The sequence below is a fragment of the Peromyscus eremicus genome, chromosome 17 (assembly GCF_949786415.1).
Source record: "Peromyscus eremicus chromosome 17, PerEre_H2_v1, whole genome shotgun sequence".
NCBI lineage: Eukaryota > Metazoa > Chordata > Mammalia > Rodentia > Cricetidae > Peromyscus > Peromyscus eremicus.
In genome coordinates this window covers 49,616,468-49,634,916 of record NC_081433.1, presented here as the reverse complement: position 1 = coordinate 49,634,916, position 18,449 = coordinate 49,616,468, and the positions used below count along the sequence as shown (strand labels likewise).

At 40.1% G+C, this 18,449-nt stretch overlaps 1 protein-coding gene across 5 annotated transcripts in view; it reads right to left on the bottom strand.

The window, feature by feature from the left end:
* The window catches only part of Nek1 (NIMA related kinase 1), a 124,240-nt gene that overhangs the window by 58,967 nt on the left and 46,824 nt on the right, over positions 1–18,449 (bottom strand). For 4 of the 5 annotated variants that reach the window (XM_059244859.1, XM_059244861.1, XM_059244860.1 and 1 more), the window contains one exon: positions 12,461–12,563. The exons of the other annotated variant lie outside the window; for it this stretch is intronic. In XM_059244859.1, the coding sequence (XP_059100842.1) occupies positions 12,461–12,563 (103 nt within the window). The remainder of the gene's footprint in view (positions 1–12,460; positions 12,564–18,449) is intronic. 5 annotated transcript variants of the gene reach the window in all.

Below are 18,449 nucleotides of genomic sequence, written 5' to 3'. Positions count from 1 at the left end.
AGTTGATGGCCGGGTGGTGGTGGTGGTGGTGGTGGTGGTGGTGGTGGTGGTGGTGGTGGTGGCGGCGGCGGCGGCGGCGGCGGCGGCGGCGGCGGCGGCACACGCCTTTAATCCCAGCACTCAGGAGGCAGAGTCAGGCGGATCTTTGTGAGTTCGAGGCCATCCTGGGCTACCAAGCGAGTTCCAGGAAAGGCGCAAACCTATACAGAGAAACCCTGTCTCGAAAAACCAAAAAAAAAAAAAAAAAAGGAGTTGATGACACAATTTTTCAAATAAGTAAACTGTCACCCAGAATATTGGATTCATAAATGACACCACTCAGCAAATGAAGACCACCTGAAGGCATCTTGTTATAAAAGAAAGATGAAGAAGATTTCTGGTTAGAAGAGCTGATCTGCAGGGACTGCTGGTTCCACAGTGGTCCATGACTGAGATTCAGGCTCTCTGGGAAGCCTCCCTCAGGACCAGCTTCCCTGTCTATACAACAAGGGGCCATTTCATTAAAACGCTACCAATTAACAAAGCATTGCTAGAGGAATTGCTTCTTTTTGGCTCTGGTTTTTTTTTTGTGGCTGACAGACTTTTAGTCTGGTTGATTTTGCTAAGCGATTTTTTTAAATTTACAAGCTCTTTATAATAATAATAATAAATAATAATAAGGAATTTTTTAGGGTTGAGGCTGTAGTTAAGTGGTACAGCCCTTGGCTTACATGTTTGTAATGCCAAGTTTGAATCTTAGCACTGTAAAACAAATAAACAAAAGTACATGTGATCTTAGCCAGAAGGCCATGAAGCAATTAAAGAAAAGAAAAAGGAAACATGTAATATAAGTAAATAAATAAGAAGGAATTATTTGGACAGAAGGGATATAAGAAGCTTGGAAAATTGGATGGAAGGGAACAATAATTATGGTAAATGCTCCCTTTCTCTTAGTTCTTAAATTAGATAATAGAAAGGAATAATCAAGGGCTGGAAGTATAGCTCAGTGATAGTGTTTGTTCAGCAATTTTTGGGTTCAATATCCAGTAACACACATACATACACACAGAGACACACCAACTAATATACTAATATTCCTGGTTTCAAGGAGAAGGTAAAGGAACCACTATGGTGGCAGCATTTTTCCATTCCCACTCGTTCTACCTTCATTTCTGTTACTGTAATAAAATACCCCAATGAAAAGGAACTTAGCAGACAAAGCTTATTCCAGCTTATAATTCCGGGTTACAGTCCATCACTGCACAGAACTCACAGCGGCAGAAGCTTGAAGTAGCAAGTCAAGTCACAGCCACAGTCAAGAGCAGAGAGAGAAGTACATTCATGCTCATTTTCTTACTGCTTAGTTTAATTCCTAGACTCACAGAGGTCAAGACTTCCTACTGCCTAGGGAACAATGTTGTCCACAGTGGGCTGGGTCTTCCCACATCAATTAACATAAGATAATCTCCCAGAGCCATGCCCACAGGCCAACCCAATGCAGACAATACCTCATTCAGACTCTCTTCCCAGGTGACTCTAAGTTGTGTCAAGTTGACAACTAAAGTTAACCATCATACTACTGAACTAACACATAAAACATAATTTATAAACAGATTGTGAAAAATGAGGGTATGCATTCTTAGTCACTGAGGCAATCACTACTGAAAAGTTGGACAAAGATATAATCAAAATGATATGATTGATTAAAATGGAATATTAAAAAAGTACCCAGATAAGATAAAGGCAGCAAGAATCAGAAGAACAAAAATAAAGAAAGTAAACATAAAATGATAAAACATAACTAATCCAAACATATAAAAATTATATTGTCACCGGGTGGTGGTGGCACACGCCTTTAATCCCAGCACTCAGGAGGCACAAGCAGGAGGATCTCTGTGAATTCGAGGCCAGCCTGGTCTACAGAGCGAGATACAAGACAGGCGCCAAAAAGACACAAAGACACCCTGTCTCAAAAAACAAAACAAACAAAAAAAATCTGTCATTGAATATTATTATTATACAATTATGTAAATAGACCATTAAGCCGGGCGGTGGTGGCGCACACCTTTAATCCTATCACTCGGGAGGCAGAGCCAGGCGGATCTCTGTGAGTTCAAGGCCAGCCTGGGCTACCAAGTGAGTTCCAGGAAAGGCGCAAAACTACACAGAGAAACCCTGCCTCGAAAAACCAGAAAAAAAAAAAATAGACCATTAAAAGACAGAGGTCATTTGTTAAGTTTTTTAAAAAAACAAATGAATCAAGTATATATTCATTACAATATGTCTCACCCTCAATCATTCAGGTACCTTAAAAATAAAGGACAGAAGTAGAAACACTACAGAAATACTTAAATAAAAATGAAACTGCAATGGTTATATTGCTATCAAATAAAGTGATCTTCAAAAAGAAAACAAAGTCAAACAGTAAGAATGTGGTTCATAAACTCATGTGTGCAGTACAGTCCCTTCCTCTGAGTATGATGTGCTTCTAACCACTAGACTATGAAAAGACTAATGGAGAGCCTGTAATTGTCACATTATGTGTCATTCTGTCTTGGAAGGATACTTTCTTCATAGACTGTAGTTGCTTGAGAACATAACAGACATGTTGGAAAGGCACGTGGGTTGATCTCCGAGACTATGAATGGCCTCTGCAAGGGAAGAGGAACTTCTAGTTGACAGGCAGTGTGATGGTTTGAATGAAAATGGCCCCCACGGGCTCACAGGGAGTGGCACTATTGGGAAGTGTGGTCTTGCTGGAGTAGATGGCTTTGTAGGAGGAAGTGTGTCACTGGGGCAGGGCTTCGGGGTTTCGGAAGCCCAAGCCAGGCCCAGTGTTGCTCTCTCTTCCTGCTGCCTGCCTGCTACGTGCTGATCCTGATGTAGAACTCTAACTACCTCTCCAGTACCATGTCTGCCTGTGTGCCACCATGCTTCCCACCATGACAATAACGGACTAAATCTCTGAAATGTAAGCCAGCCCCCAACGAAATGTTTTCCATTCCAATAGTTGCTGTGGTCACGGTGTCTCTTCACAACAATAAAACCCCCACTAAGATGGCAGCACGCAGCGGGGGCCCTCATTCCATGAGCACAGAGAGATTAATTTTCTCACCAACCTCAATGAGCCTGGGAGTAACCCCTCCCTACCGAGTCTTCAGATAAGGACGCAGTCCCACTGACCTCCTTATTGCCTTGTGAGAGTAGAAGACATTAGCTAAACTGTGCTGAGACCCAACTCACAGAAACCACGAGTCAATAACTGTGTGTTGTTAAAAGTGACTAAATCATGGTAACTTATTACATGAAAAAGAAAAGGAATACAAAGTTAAGGCCTGCTGAACACACGACTGATGAATTCTGAGGAGGGGCAGACGTCTTCAGCTGTGCACCACTGATGAGCTCACCACACTCCAGTGAGCAGTAACAAACAGTAAACAAACCCGTGGCTACACAGACAACCCTGATTAAGCTCACACACAAATACATCTTTAAACAAACAAACAAAAAAAAAGAAAATTAACAAAAATAATTTGGAGCATGACGAAGTTTTTTTGTAACTTGTCTACATGCATTTATATATGTGTTAAAATTCATAAAACTGAAGATAAAGTCACTCTTATTGTATGGTAATTTTAAAAGTAAATGTCAAAAAATGAAGTGCTGGAGCTGGGGAGATGGTTAAGGGTGTTTGCTCTTGCTGAAGACTGGAGTTTGGTTCTCAGACTCTATGTCAGGTGCCTCAAAATCACCTATAACTATTCCTAGAGGATCCTCCAAGGGCGCTGACATGCATGACGACATACACACACAGGCACACATAAGTAAATTATAAGAAAATAAAAGAAAAACAAACGCCAATGCAGTATGGAGAAACGAATGCAGAACGCAGCTAGAGCAATATCAGAAGCTGGGAAGTGGGCTGATTTACACATGTATGTACACACAAGTGCCTGTAGAACTGTCAGTGAGATCATCCCACAACACTTAGAGAAAGAAACAGTTAAGACCAGGCCGTGGTGGCGCACGTCTTTAATCCCAGCACTTGGAAGGCAGAGGCAGGTGGATCTCTGTCAGGTCGAGGCCAGCCTGGCTTCAGAGGGAGTTCCAGGACAGCCAAGGCTGCACAGAGAAACCTTGTCTTGAAAACAAAAAACAAAAAAAGGAAAGAGAGGGAAAAAAGAAACAATTAAGGACACAGTCCCAAAGAGCATTAACACATAAAGATTGAAGAAGAAAATAACAATTACACAAAGAACATGCTAAGAAATTGAGGAGGAGGAGTTCAGGGTAAATTGCAGAAGTCAAGGAAGAAAGTTTACAGTCATGTTCAGATGACAGGAAGGTCAAGTAAGATGAGGATCACAAATGGTTCGGTTGGGCTGGCAATGCAATAGTCTATCACTTATTTAGTTCATGAGAAGTCCTAGGTTCAAACTCCCGCACCACAAAAAGAAACAAACAAACAAAACCAATATAGAAAAGCACATATTTCAGAGGATGGACATTAGTGACTTCTTTCAATATGGTGGTGTGGTAATAAACTGTTTACAGAGTTAAAATAATAGATAAGGAACTAGAAACACATAAAGCTTCATTCATTTGAGGAGTTAATGATGGGAGAAACAGAAACCTAATTAGAGGTTATAGGAAGGTGTGATTAAAGGACTGCTAAAAAGAGAGGACCTAATTAGTATGATAAGGGCCCCAAATAATGACAGTATGGCATCAAAGATAACAAAATGCTGAAAGTGAAAACCATAAATGGTTCAAACATGAGCTTTGATTTTCTCCAGTGACGTCTAAAGGTGTAATCACAGATATCAGCTCAGCTACACATAATAAGGCATGCCAACCCAGAAAACAGGCTCCGAAAGGAGGGAGGAGAGTCAATTATCTGGGCATGTGTATAACCGAGTATACTAATGACCATATTATATTACTAGAAACAACGCAAATGTCCCTCTACCTACAGAGGAATGGATACTCAAACTGTAGGATAGCCATACAAAAGACCGTAACTCAGGAATGAAAACTAATATGGCTAGATATGGTGGCACACACCTTGAACCTTAGTACTATATGACTCAGAATTTTCAGTAAATGTCTAAAAAACAAGTTCTGCACCATACTGAATGGAAGCAGATCAGTGGTAGGGAAGTGATCAACTAAAGGGGCATAAGGAAACTTGAGAAATGGCAGAAACGTTTGGTAACATGATAAAGCAATACACACATGATTACATGTATATGTCAATTACTCATCAGGACATACTTAACACTGGCAAATGTTATTATGATTACATTATAAGTCAATTTAAAAAGAAACTCTTGTGTGGAGAGTCTGTGTAGTATGCTCTTACATGAAATCCTTGCGGCTCCTCACAGGCAGCTCCTCTGAAGGCAGTGAAAGTGGTCATGTACCACTTCCTGTCTGTGCAGACCTACCAAATGTACAACCCAAAGGTGAACCCTAACCTAAAGGCAGACTTTGATGGTTACAACGTGTCAGTGTAGGTTTCTCAGTTCTAACAAATGGACCACCAGGTGCGGACTGTTGGTAATGAGGAAGGCTGTGCACCTGTGGAGGCAGAATACGACGACGATGACGACGACGACGACGACTGGAAATCTCCATAAATGTCTATTTTCCTGGGAGCCTAACGCTGCAACACAAACAATCAGGCTGGTGAGGTGACTCAGTGAGGAAAGATGCTTGTTACACAAGCTTGACAACCTGGGTTCAATTCCTGAAATCTAGGTAAGGTGGAAAGAACTGACTCTACAAAGTCGGCCTCTGACCTCTACATACACACACACACACACACACACACACACACACACACACACACACACACAATTTAAAATAAAAATGTAAAAAAATTAAAAAATAGTCTAGCTGGGCAGTAGTGGTGCACACCTTTAGTCCCAGCACTTGGGAGGCAGAAGCAGGTGGACTGCTGTGTCTATGGAGTCAGTTCCTGGACAGCCAGGGATACACAGTTAAACCCTGTCTTGAAAAACAAACAAACAAACAAAACAACAACAACAAATAAAGTTTATACCATTTCTCCTTTACCTCATCTCATCCATCATCCCCAAATGGAGTCTAAAATGATGAGCCAAGGGAGAACTCTAAAGACCGCCAAGAAAGGGAGGGGAACCACTCAACCTATTTCCCTGGCTCTTCCTCTGAAGCAGGCATGTTTTACTCCTTTTGCTTTGGACATCAAGACTCCAGGTTCCTCAGCCTTTGGACCTGAACCAGTTCATTTTCCATGGGACTTTCAGGTCTCTGCCAGAGACTGGGGACTAGAGTATTAACATCTTATGTCTAGATGGTTCTGGCTTCCTAGACTGTGTCATTATCAGCTTCCCCAGCCCAAAAACTCCCATACAGGAACTTTTCTGCTTTTGTGACTGTAAATCAATCTATTAAATCCTCTCTTACATAAATATATACTCTAATGTTTCTGTATGTTTTGCTGAATAATTCTGCCTAATACACTAGTGTGCATATTCTTGTACAACACTTGGTTACAAATAATTACAGAGATAAATTATACTCAACTAGGGAGACATGGCCCCCTAACCCCTCACTACCTGTGGCAGGTGGGAGAGCTGGCCCTGAAGTCATGAGAGCAGGGAGAGCTAGCCCTGCCCCCTAATGGGCTGCGGCACTCAGGAGAGCAGTCTCTGCAATTTTCCTGGGCAACACAGTAGGGCTGGCCCTGGTGGTCCCGGTGCCTGTGAGCCTGCCCCAGAGCAGGAGAACTGGCCCCACCCCTTGGTGCTTGCTGCAGTGGGAGAGCTAGCCAGGGAAGTGCTGGAGAGCTCACCCTGGTGGTGAGAATGAGGAAGAGCTGGTGTGCTGACCAATCCAGCTACTACCCAGGCCTGGGGCTGTATGAGTTGGCCCACAGCAACATCTACCTCCTCTATGATCTGCTGGAGCACGTGAAGGGGCCGGTCCTGCAGATCCAAAGCTGCAGGATCTCCATGACACAGAGCAACAACATGATACACAAGAGAAGTCCCAGTGAGGGCCCAGTGTCTATAGTGTAGCAGAAACCAGAGGCCTTGAACAACACAGATCCCCTTCCTAATGCTGCAAATTTGCTTTTGTTTGTGGGCGGTACTGGGGACAGAGAAAGGTTGACCCTTTATGGAGCACATATTAGCATTAGGCATTCAAAATCAAGCAAGGATTTAGACTGGTACTGCAAAGACAAAGGAATTCAGTGATAAGGAAAGAGGATGGCATTGGCTTCGAGTATGACACCTACAGAAGGAAAAGTGTGTCAGGAAGACTGTGGTGACAGAGGGTGTGAGCATGCTCCATGGCAAGTAAGACTGGGTACAGTGAGAGGGTCACCTCCAGCAGTAGTCCCACTCGTTCTGCTGTCCCTGGAGAGTGTTCACAGGAAAGGTAACAGCTCTAGTGCACACACTGTTATAACAATGAGCATCGAGGACTGCCGATACCATCTGACTGCTAACGAGGTAAGCTGAAGGAACCAAGACAGCACAGCCAGTATGCACCAAAAATAAGGTGACAACAGAAACAGCAGGGAAATGAGACCACCACAAAGAAGCTTAAAGGGAAAATAAATTAGACTCAACAAACACACGCACAAAGTTCTGGAGTGAAAACAAACTGAGCAGATGAGGAGAGAGCTAATACATCAGTGAGCTGGGAAATCAAGCCTAAGAAGCCTGGGAAAACAAAGCAGAAGAGGGGAAAGGCTCGAACAGAAGAACAAAAGAAAGGACATTAAACACAAAGGTTAGAATCTCAGTTGAGAGCAGTTTTCCTGGAAAGGTGAAGTATTTAGAAAAACATTACTCAGGGAGATAATCAGGGAGACTATCCTCTGAATGGAAGGTGAACAGATATACTGAGAGCTACATGTACCAGTGAGAACCTGTGTCAAGTCAATGAAAAATAAAACAAGACCAAACAACTGAAAAATAATCAAGTGAAACTTCAGAACAGTCCTACGAGTTATCAGAGAAACAGCTGCTTAAAGGGAGTGTGTCTAAAACATCATGTCTCATTAGCAACACTGAAGGCAGATGGCCGAGCAGAATTGCCACAGTACCATGGGAAATAAACAAGTGAGCACGTAAACAAACCCTTCAAATGTCTACTTCCTCATGGTATAACAAGTTTTTTGTTTTTTTGAAAGATGTAGACAGACAGATGGACAGAGAACCTAAAATGGGGTCGGTCAGGAGGTGGGGAGGAGAAAATCATGATAAAATACATTATATGAAAATTTTAATTAAAAGTCAATTAATGAAAACAGCAGAAAAAAGAATGGCCTACTGGCTCAGGGAATATCACAGAAGAGGCAGTGGAGAGAATGGAAAGAGTCTGAGGATGGGGAAAGAGCTGTGAAATCTGTCTTCACAACAGCAGCTCTCAACCCGTGTGTCACGGTCCCTTTGGGGGTCAAATGATCCTTTCACCGGGGTGGCCTACAACCACCGGAAAACACAGATATTTTCATTGTGATTCATAACAGTAGTAACACTACAGCTATGAAGTAGCAATGAAAATAATGTTATGGTTGGGGGTCACCTCGACCTGAGGAACTATATTAAAGGGCCGCAGCACTAGAAAGGTTGAGCACCACTGTCCTGGATGATGTGGCTGTAGAATTCACAAACTCACAGCCACTGTGGTTACCTGTGAAAGACCTTTGTAAAATCAAGCCAGCTACAAATGAAGTACTTATCTCCAGGCCCTACCCCACAGTGAGGAGCTACTGGTAATGTAGTTGCTGCTGGTGAAGGGCGACTCATTCTTCATTGAGGATATATGACTACTGATAGGTTTCCCATGTTCCACTAGAGGGCCCCACACTCATGCATATACGGGCAAACACTAGCAGGACTTAGTGGGTCACAAAAAAAAAAAAAGACAAAGGGGTGTGTGTGTGTGTGTGTGTGTGTGTGTGTGTGTGTGTGTGTGTGTGTGTTAGGGAGATTTAGGGGAAATAGAGGGGTAATGGGGGATGGATACAGTATTTTATTGTATACATGTATAAAATTCTGAGAAATAAAACTTTTTTTTAAATCCAAGACTTGTTTATAGCCATGACAGAACAATGTGGTTAAACCTACACTAAAAAAATTTTTTTAAAGTTTCAGTAAATACAAGAAAACATGGTTTTCAAATACTGGATAACAGGCAGCATGGGGTAGATCCTTGTGAGAGGGGGGGCAAGGGAGGTAAGCCCGAGCCCAATAATTGCCCCACTCATGTCTGGCCTGAGCTTCTAGGCAGCAGCACAAGAGAGGAAACCCGAGCAGAGCTGGAAGGTCCCTCCTAGCGGAGGAGACACTATTTGGAGACCAGCAAGCTAAAGGCTACTGGAATTTGCCGTTAGACAGCAGAGAAGAGAAATCTGTACAGAAGATGGAGAGGTTCTTCAGAGTCTCTCACTGAGTAGCCAACAGCTAATAATGCCAGCAGCTTAATCAGAACGCAGATGTTTCATGTTTCCAGCAGCCATTAGAAAGTCCTCGGAAGCAGTAAGGCATGTACCCAGCAGAGGTACTGCCAGGCTCCTGCACAGCACAGGGCAAGTTAGCATGGGGGAAAACACTGTTCCTTACAGCCTCGGGAACCTTGAGAGCCAGCCTTCAGTGACTCAAATTACTCCTAAATAATTAAATAATCCCCCAAATGTTTAAAGACTAGAAAAGACTTAAAGATAAAGTACACAGTACTTGACATGGTATTACAAATTATAAGGCATATTAAAAATAGGAAAAGATTTTTCAAATAAGAAAACTTTAATCAATGGAGACTCAGAAATAGCAGAGAAGACAGAATTCGTAGATGACAAAATTAAAACAGCTATTATAATGACATTCTATATTTTCAAGGTAGAAACAGTGCTTATAAAGACATAAACTAAAACTATAAAAACAAGTCAATATTAAGAGATTTTTAAAAATATAGTATGTCAACTGAGGTAGAGAACAGTAGTACAGTAATAGCCTATATACAAGAAGCCCTGGGTTTATCTCTAGCAATGCAAAAACAAAGCAAAAACATGAGATGAAAAGTATCAGGTCTGGATGAGATTACCAGCAGAATACACAGCAGAAGATTAATGTCCTCCAGGACACGACACAGCAATAGAAACCACCCAGAATCAAACACAGAGAAAAAGAAAGAGAGCACCAATGCATGGTAGGAAGTCACAAGCAGTCTAATATGTAAACTATATTCTAAAAAAAGGGAAGAATTTTTTTGAAGAAACAGTGGCTGAAAATTTGAACCTACACACCCGGGAAACTAATGAACAGGAAGAAAACTCAGGAGTTATCTAATAATCAAACTGCTTCTAGGCACAAAGAAAAAAGCTTCCCTGAGTCAAAGAGGAAAAGGCATATAATATACGTGAGAAAAGATAAAGAATGATAGCTTCTTGTCAGAAATCAGGCATGTCAGAAGATACACAGCTCCCAATCTCTAGAACACCCCAGCAGAGATGTCTGTCAGAAACAAAGGCAAACTCAGGGTGGAGGAGATGGCTCAATCGTCACAGCACGTGCCACACAGGCAAGAGAACCAGTTTGACTCCTACATTCCCAGTCAATGGCAGGTGGGCGTGGCAGCCTGCCTGGAATGGCAGCCTGGAAATGGAGACTGGGGAATGGAGACTGCCTGGAGCAAGCTGGCTGCCAAGACTAGACATACTGGTAAGCTCTGGGTTTGACTGAGATCCTGCCTCAAAGAATAAAGCAGAAGAGTTATCAAAGAAGATGCCTGATAACTTCAGCCCCCACCTACACCCAGACACACATGTGCCCCTATACCCATGTGAATACATCATACATACATATACATGAAAAGACAAAAAATTAGGCAAAATGTTTTCTCAGACCTACAAATGCAGGTTAAAATCACCATAAATTATTGCTAAAGTGTAAGGAAAAAATAAAGGCATTTTCTCAACAAATTTTGCAAAGTGTCTTTTTAAACAAAATACAAGAGGAAATTCTCTAACATTAAGCAAATAAACTGATGATAGTCAGAGGATTAAGAAAAAACAGTAAGGGAAAAAGTCATTAAATCTTGATAGTTCTAGTAATTATCACTTTTTAAGATTCTTTAAATTTTACTTTAAATTATGAGTATGTGTATCTGTCTGTGTATGTACAAGTGAACGCAGGCACTCAAGAGGCCAGAAGAGGGTATCCCCTGGGTCCCCAGGTGGTTGTAAGCCACTTGACGTGGTGCTGAGACTCTAACCCGGAGCCTCCGCGGGAGCAGCAAGCACTCTTAACTGCAGAGCCATCTCCAGTTCCTGTTCCAGTAACTATTTTAAATAATAATCTGCAACCAGAGCCAGGAATGCTGGTGCATACCTATAATCCCAGCACTCAGCTGGGCATGAGGATCTTATATTTTTGGTGGTGAGCCTAGCCTTTAATGGCTGAGCTATCCCTCCAGCCTGGGCAGGAGGATCCTGAGTTAGAGGCCAGCCTAGATACAGCAGTTTAAAAGCCCTTAAAAAAAAAAGCAATCAAAATTATTTCAGATGCTATTAATAGGGAGAAGGCAAGAAATTATCTTTTCCCATCTAGAGAAGGGTCACAAATACAGATTCATTCCAGATACTAAGAAAGTAATTGGAGAATGTGAGTTTAAAACATAAATAGTGGCCAATTAAACCTGTAACTATTTTTTTATAATATAACCTCAAAGGAAAAAATCTTATGTTGAATAACTTAATAAACTTGCAAAGTTACCAATTATGAGCCTTTAATACATGTGTGATAAGTCTAACAAAATAGCTTGAAACATATCCTGCATGAACAGGAGGCTCCATGGGGAGATGAACAGACAGAAGCAATCCTCAGTTGCTTTATGAGCACAAGATCAAAAAATGTTTGCGGCACACTACAACTAAGAACTACGGAGAATTTCAACTACTTAGATGATTACCACAGAACTTAATATTTTCTTAGATAAATGACTTAATTTTGTAATTGACTTAACTGGATGTTTTAAAGTAGTTTTATTTCTAATATGCTTTTCAACAAATACAGTTTTATATATCTGCACTGAAATGCTTAGTTCTCTTTTTTTTCTTCTAAAATTCTTTGCTACTTAAAAGTATTTAAAACAAAAAATGTGTGAGGAAAAAAAATCTAGCAATTTAAGAACTTTTTTCTCTAATATGAATACCTACCTATTTCCACCCTTTCTAAAGAACAAAATGTAAAATAATGATGTAATTTCACCTTTGTCATAAAAGATACCAATAAAGGATATCAGAGAACAGGTTAATAAACACGATATATGAAAACATAATCTGTACATTATTCTGAACGCCTTCAATCTCTTTTACTATAAATAGACGGCTACATCATAATTCTTTTTACTTGCACTTACACACATTCCAGGCCTTAACTTTGAATACTGATATGTTCAAAATCTCAAGAAAAAAATACCATACCACATGTCCTTCAGCTCGGGCTTTATTCTGCATAGCTTCTCGTTTCCGCTGGAGGAATTCTTCCACTTGCTTAGCTCTCTCTACAGCGAGCTGTCCTTTTTGCCTATTTTGGACAAATCACAGAGTCAGCCATTTTGAGCATTAAATTCCAAATTAAAATTATACTTATTATTTTCTTTTTTTCCTTGTAGAACATGAAAGCAGAAACAAAATAAACACTTTCTCTGTAAAGAAGAGATTTGTGTGCGTGTGTGTGTGTGTGTGTGTGTGTGTGTGTGTGTGTGTGTGTGTATTGGTCTCTGTTGTTTTAATCACATTATTTACTATTTTTAAATAAGTAAAATCTTAACTACTTCAAAATCTTGACAAGACTCATTTTATATTTATATGATGCACTTTATTTACAGTAAAATGGATGAATGGATGTTAGGAAAAAAGTAATAGCAGTTATTGGCTTTACTCTTTCTCATTTTAATATTTTGGCATCTTTTGCTGACAATTATGAAAGAATGTAAATATGCTGAGGGTAGACAGCAAATTAAAAGTGATAAACATGTACCTAACATCTACTACATGTCAGTTATCGTGATAAATATGGTAGGCAGGAACAAATACTCAAGCAAATAAGGCAGCCCCAGCAGTCAGGAAAGTGACAGCACACCATCAAGTGTGGTTACATTTGGAGAAGAGTAAGAAGTCGGCGGGCAAGTTACTGTCTGGGTCCACTTAGACCCTGGCTCGCTCGTACGGCACACCAACTTCCTGCAGCTTTTTTTTCCTTTTTGAAAATAACTAAGTTATATTCTTAGTTTCCCAATAACATTTTTAAATGTCCAACTTTTGTTCTACAAATAATCATTTCTTCAACTTTTTAAAAGCAACAACTGAAACATAAAAATATTTTAAATAAGAAATTTAGCTGTAAAAACTTAAAATCTGGTGCTGGAGAGATGGCTCAGAGACTAAGAGCACTTGCTACTTTTATAGAAGACCTAAGTTCCATTCCCAGCACCCATGTGAGATGGCTCAAAAGCACCAGTAATTCCAACTCCAGGAATCTAACACTCATGGCTTCTACGAGCACCAGCACTTATGCATACACACACTTAAAAACAAATCTTTGAAAAGAAAAATTTAAAATTTACTGTATTATATCCCCATGAATGATAGTAGTCTAAAGTCCTTTACCTTACATATTATTTAAAAGAAATTCTTTAGAACTTCCATCCCAGGAATTTTCTAGGATTAGGTAATATCTGTCACTGGTTTAAGAGCCAATTACTACGATGTTCAGCTATTCCAGATGGTTACTGTAGTTCCACATGACATTCCTGAAACCCAAGCACTGCTGGCTGGAGTAGGTTTGTAATAACAAGAGATTAGTTCATACCTCTGAAGTGCACATATGCTATCCTCTCGCAGACATACTATAACACACTATAAAACTGAGATCAATTACAGGCATCTGGTCTGAATTCAGCATGCCTCTGCATATATCTAGGTAAGCCGGCAACCTGCTCTTCTACTTCCCTGTTTACGTAAGCCTGAGCTCAGGGAGGGTAGACAGAGTACCAAGCATCATGCTCAGACATGTCATCTGAAATGGACGGCTACTTGGGAAGGTTCCTTTTGATGGTCCTGGAAGCATACACCACCACCTGCCTCCAATCTCTCTGCTTTGCATCATGATCGCACTGACTTCAACCTTCATAGAAGTAAAACGTGTGGTAATTTGCCATTCCAAAACAAGATCTGTGCAGTGTTTGCTAGCATAACACGCCAACTAGCATACACTATTAGAATTATTGCACAGTACCTCACAAAAAACCATGATCATATGTATAGCAGCCTTGATTATGTATACATAATCACACTGCTTATGTATACATGATACTATCTGCTTAACATATTTTAAAAGTGCAGCTTCACTCAACAGCTATTTCCTTAGTTGGTTTAATTAAGCTGGTTTATATGACTGGTTGCTTTCAAATACACACTTAAAATCTTTAATGATTATTTAAACATGATTTCTCTTTTCTTCTGACTTATTAAACAAAGAATTATTTAGTATCAACTATTTGTCATAATATACCAACCTCTGAAGATGTAAAGATGACTGTACTGGCTGCTTTTATGTCAACTTGATACAAGATAGAATCAACACAGAGGAGGGAGCTTCAACTGAGAAAATGCCTCCATAAGATCAGGTTGTAAGGCATTTTCTAATTAGTGATTGATGAGGGAGGGCCCAACCCACTGTGGGTGGTGTCATCCCTGGACAGGTGGTCCTGGGGTCTGTAAGAAAGCAGACTGAGCAAGTCATGGGGATAAAGCAAGTAAGCAGCATCCTCCGTGGCTTCTGCATCAGCTCCTGCCTCCAGGTTCCTGCCCTACCTTCCTTTGATGATGAACTGTATGTGATGTGGAAGTGTAAGATGAACAAACCCTTTCCTCCCCAAGTTGCTTTGGTCATGGTGTTCATCACAGCAATGGTTACCCTAACTACAACAATGACTAAAACAGAGTTCCAGGAAACAAAGTTTAACTGATAAAAGTCAATCAGAGTTGAGTAATTCTGTGACTTATGTTAAAAACCTAGACACCACACTTATTTTCTACACATATTACCTTTTTCTACTTCACATATGCCCTGAATAATCTATAATACACATTCTTATGTATTGGAGCTCAGATTCTTATTTTTGCCATTCTTTTAAGTAGTAAATCTGCTAAACTGTGGACACAAACTATCTATTGTAGAAGGCTCACGGGGATAAGGAGAAAATAATTTACTTATTATTCATTCTCTTCATTAAACTCTATTAAGAATTCAGATGAAATGGCCAGGCGTGGTGGCGTATGCCTTTAAACCCAGCACTCAGGAAGCAGAGGCAGGCCTATTTCTGTGAGTTCAAGAACAGCCTGATCTACATAGTGAGTTTCAAGACAGCCAGGGTTACGTAGAGACCCCTGTGTGGTGGTCTGAATGAAAATGGCCCCCATAGGCTCATAGAGAGTGGCACTATTTGAAAGGATTAGGACATATAGCCTTGGAGGAAGTGTGTCACTGGGGTGGACTTTGAGGTTTCAGAAGTCCAAGCCAGGCCCAGTGGCTCTCTCTCTTCCTGCTGCCTGTGGATCAGGATGTAGAACTCTCAGTTCCTTCTCCAGCACCAGGTCTGCGGGCATGCTGCCATGCTTCCCACCAAGATATTAATGGACTAAACCTCTGAAACTATAATCCAGCCCGAATTCAATGTTTTCCTTTCTAAGAGTTGGCATGGTCATGGTGTCTCTTTACAGCAATGGAACACTGACTAAGTCACTCTGTCTCAAAAAAAAAAAAAAAAAAAAAAAGCAAACATACTGTACAACACTTAGTATCAGGAAAGCATTGTCCTACATTAACAACTAAAGAACTATACATGTACAACTCAGAGATATATAACAGGAAACTAGAGACTAGGATAACAACATACAAAGATGTTAAAATGGGCTAAGAATTGTGTTAGAACAGGAATAAGGACATCAACACAAATATGGTATTGACCGGGAAGGAGAACAATTGTGGTGTTCTTTCATTGGGAAACAGTTATTCTAAGACAAACCTGTTAATTCCCTCAGCAAAAGGGGCAGGTAATTTTCTTTCCTTTTCTTTTTGTAAATACATGAAGTAGCAGCAAGATATTGGTGGGAACATCATACATTACATTCATGACTCAAATTTATTACTAAAGAGGATTTTAAATTTTTTGAAAGATAATTACAAATACTTCAAGAGGTGAAAAGCCCCATAAAAATAGGCAATACTCTAGATAACAAAGAAAGTACAAGAAAAATGATTCACTGTTTCCAGACGGAACAGTCCAGTGACAGAAAGCTAATAGGGATGAGAAAACAAGAGTATTCACTAAGTTTCCTTTCTATTTAAGGATACCTGGTGGAATGGAACACAGAGGAGAGGATGTGGAAAAGTGAAGCAGTAGAAAAACACAAATGTGAAGAGGCGCCAAATCATTTCTTAAAATGTAGCTGTACACTGCTTGAGGTCCCAATAGTTAAGAGGCTAATAGCTGTGCCATTAAGACATAGATGTAAGAACAGTCAGACTAGCCAATGTCACTGGTAAGGAAGGCAGAGAAAAATATCATAAAGAAAGCACAAGCAAATAAGAAGAATTCAGTTTCAACTCTGTTTTCACTAATATGTAACTTTTAAAAACTGAATTATGTGTTGCCTCAAATTCTTGATCTGTAAAAGACTACTACTATCTGTTTCACAGCGTTGGTGATGACTGAATTACTAATATAGTCAACCATTATCGATAGTTTATGTCCTACTGAATTAATGAATGCTGAGCCACTGATCCAAGGGAAAATACAGAGTTAAATTCCTGCAGGTCTGTCACATTTGTCAACAGAATAATTTATAACTGTTTCTGTGTTCCTGTTTAAAGGAAACTGCTTACTATATAAAGTTAGTTCATTACAATGTAACTCAGGAGCAAGCGTCCCTATACCAAAATAGGAATGAAGTTTATCTAACATATATTTACCAACTGAGCTCTCTCTCCAGCCCTCAAAAGTATGATCTACAGCCTAAGGAAGTGGTTCTCAACCTGTGGGTGGAAACCCCTTGGAGGGTCGACCAATTCTTTCATGGGGGGTCATATATCAGATATCCTGCCTATCAGATATTTACATTATGATTCATAACAGTAGCAAAATTACAGTTATGAAGTAGTAGCAAAAACAATTTCAAGGTTGGGGGTCACCACAACATGTGGAACTATATTCAAGGGTTGCAGCATTAGGCAGGTTGAGAACCACTGGTCTAAGATGATACAATCCTAAGTTTTTCACAGTATACTATTCAAAGGCTGGGGTTTAGGCTAATATTTGTTTTTAAAAAGTCAGCTTCTATGACAAAATTATCCTCAATTAGGTTTCACATTTAATTTTTATTTTCTATTTTACAGAACTAGTAAGTTAGGCAACCTATACCAAGGCCACAATAATAACTAGGTTCTAGGTGCTCCAAGTTGACAGAGGCAAAGGTATTCTAGGTAAGAGAAGAAGGGTACAGATGGACAAACATAGGAAAAGCCTGTCTTACTGCCTTGCCTCTCCTAAAAGCACATTTTTAATGGAAAAAGAAAAAGTAGATAACATGCAAGAACAGATGATAATGTAAGCAGAAGCATGAAATTATGAGAAAAAAAAAACAAACGAAATGCACAAATCCAAATACACTACAGTGGAAACACAGAACGCCTCTGAGGGGCTCAGTAATGGACTGGACAAGGCTAAAGAATCTCTAATCCTGAGGGTATGGTAAAAGACATTTCCAAATGGAAAGACAAAGAAAAGATCAAAACAAACAAACAGAACATACAAGAACTGTGGAACAATTACAAAGGGCAACATACATGCCGTTAAAACAATACCGGCTCTGACTTCCCTGAATTTGTGCCAAACATCAAACCAAAGATCCAGGGAACTGAGAACAAGGAAAACTCTACCACAGCCAAGCTTCGGGAAATCAAAGACAAAGTCTTGAAAGAAGAAAACATATACATACAGAAGAGCAGATAAGAATTACAATCCACTTCTCCCCAAAAGGAAGCAAACAAGAAAGTGAGGGAAATATGTAAGTGGTGAAAGAAAAAAAATACCCATCTTAACCTCTATATGCTAATATTATTCTAACAAGAAGTGAGGTAAAGGCTTTCTCAGACAAAAGCTGAAGAAATCCGTTGTCATTCCACCTGCTTTACAGAAATGTTATCCAAGTTCTCCTGAGAGAAGTAAAAGAAAGCAGCAGCATCAGGGAAGGAGGAAGTGCAGATGCAGTCATTTTACTAACTTTAATCTAGCAGATACGAGCTTGTTTACAGTAACAGCACTGACGTAGTGGTCTATTACATGTGTCTATGTATATCCATGCACACCTAGATGTGACACAAATGACAGGAATAATAAAATGGATG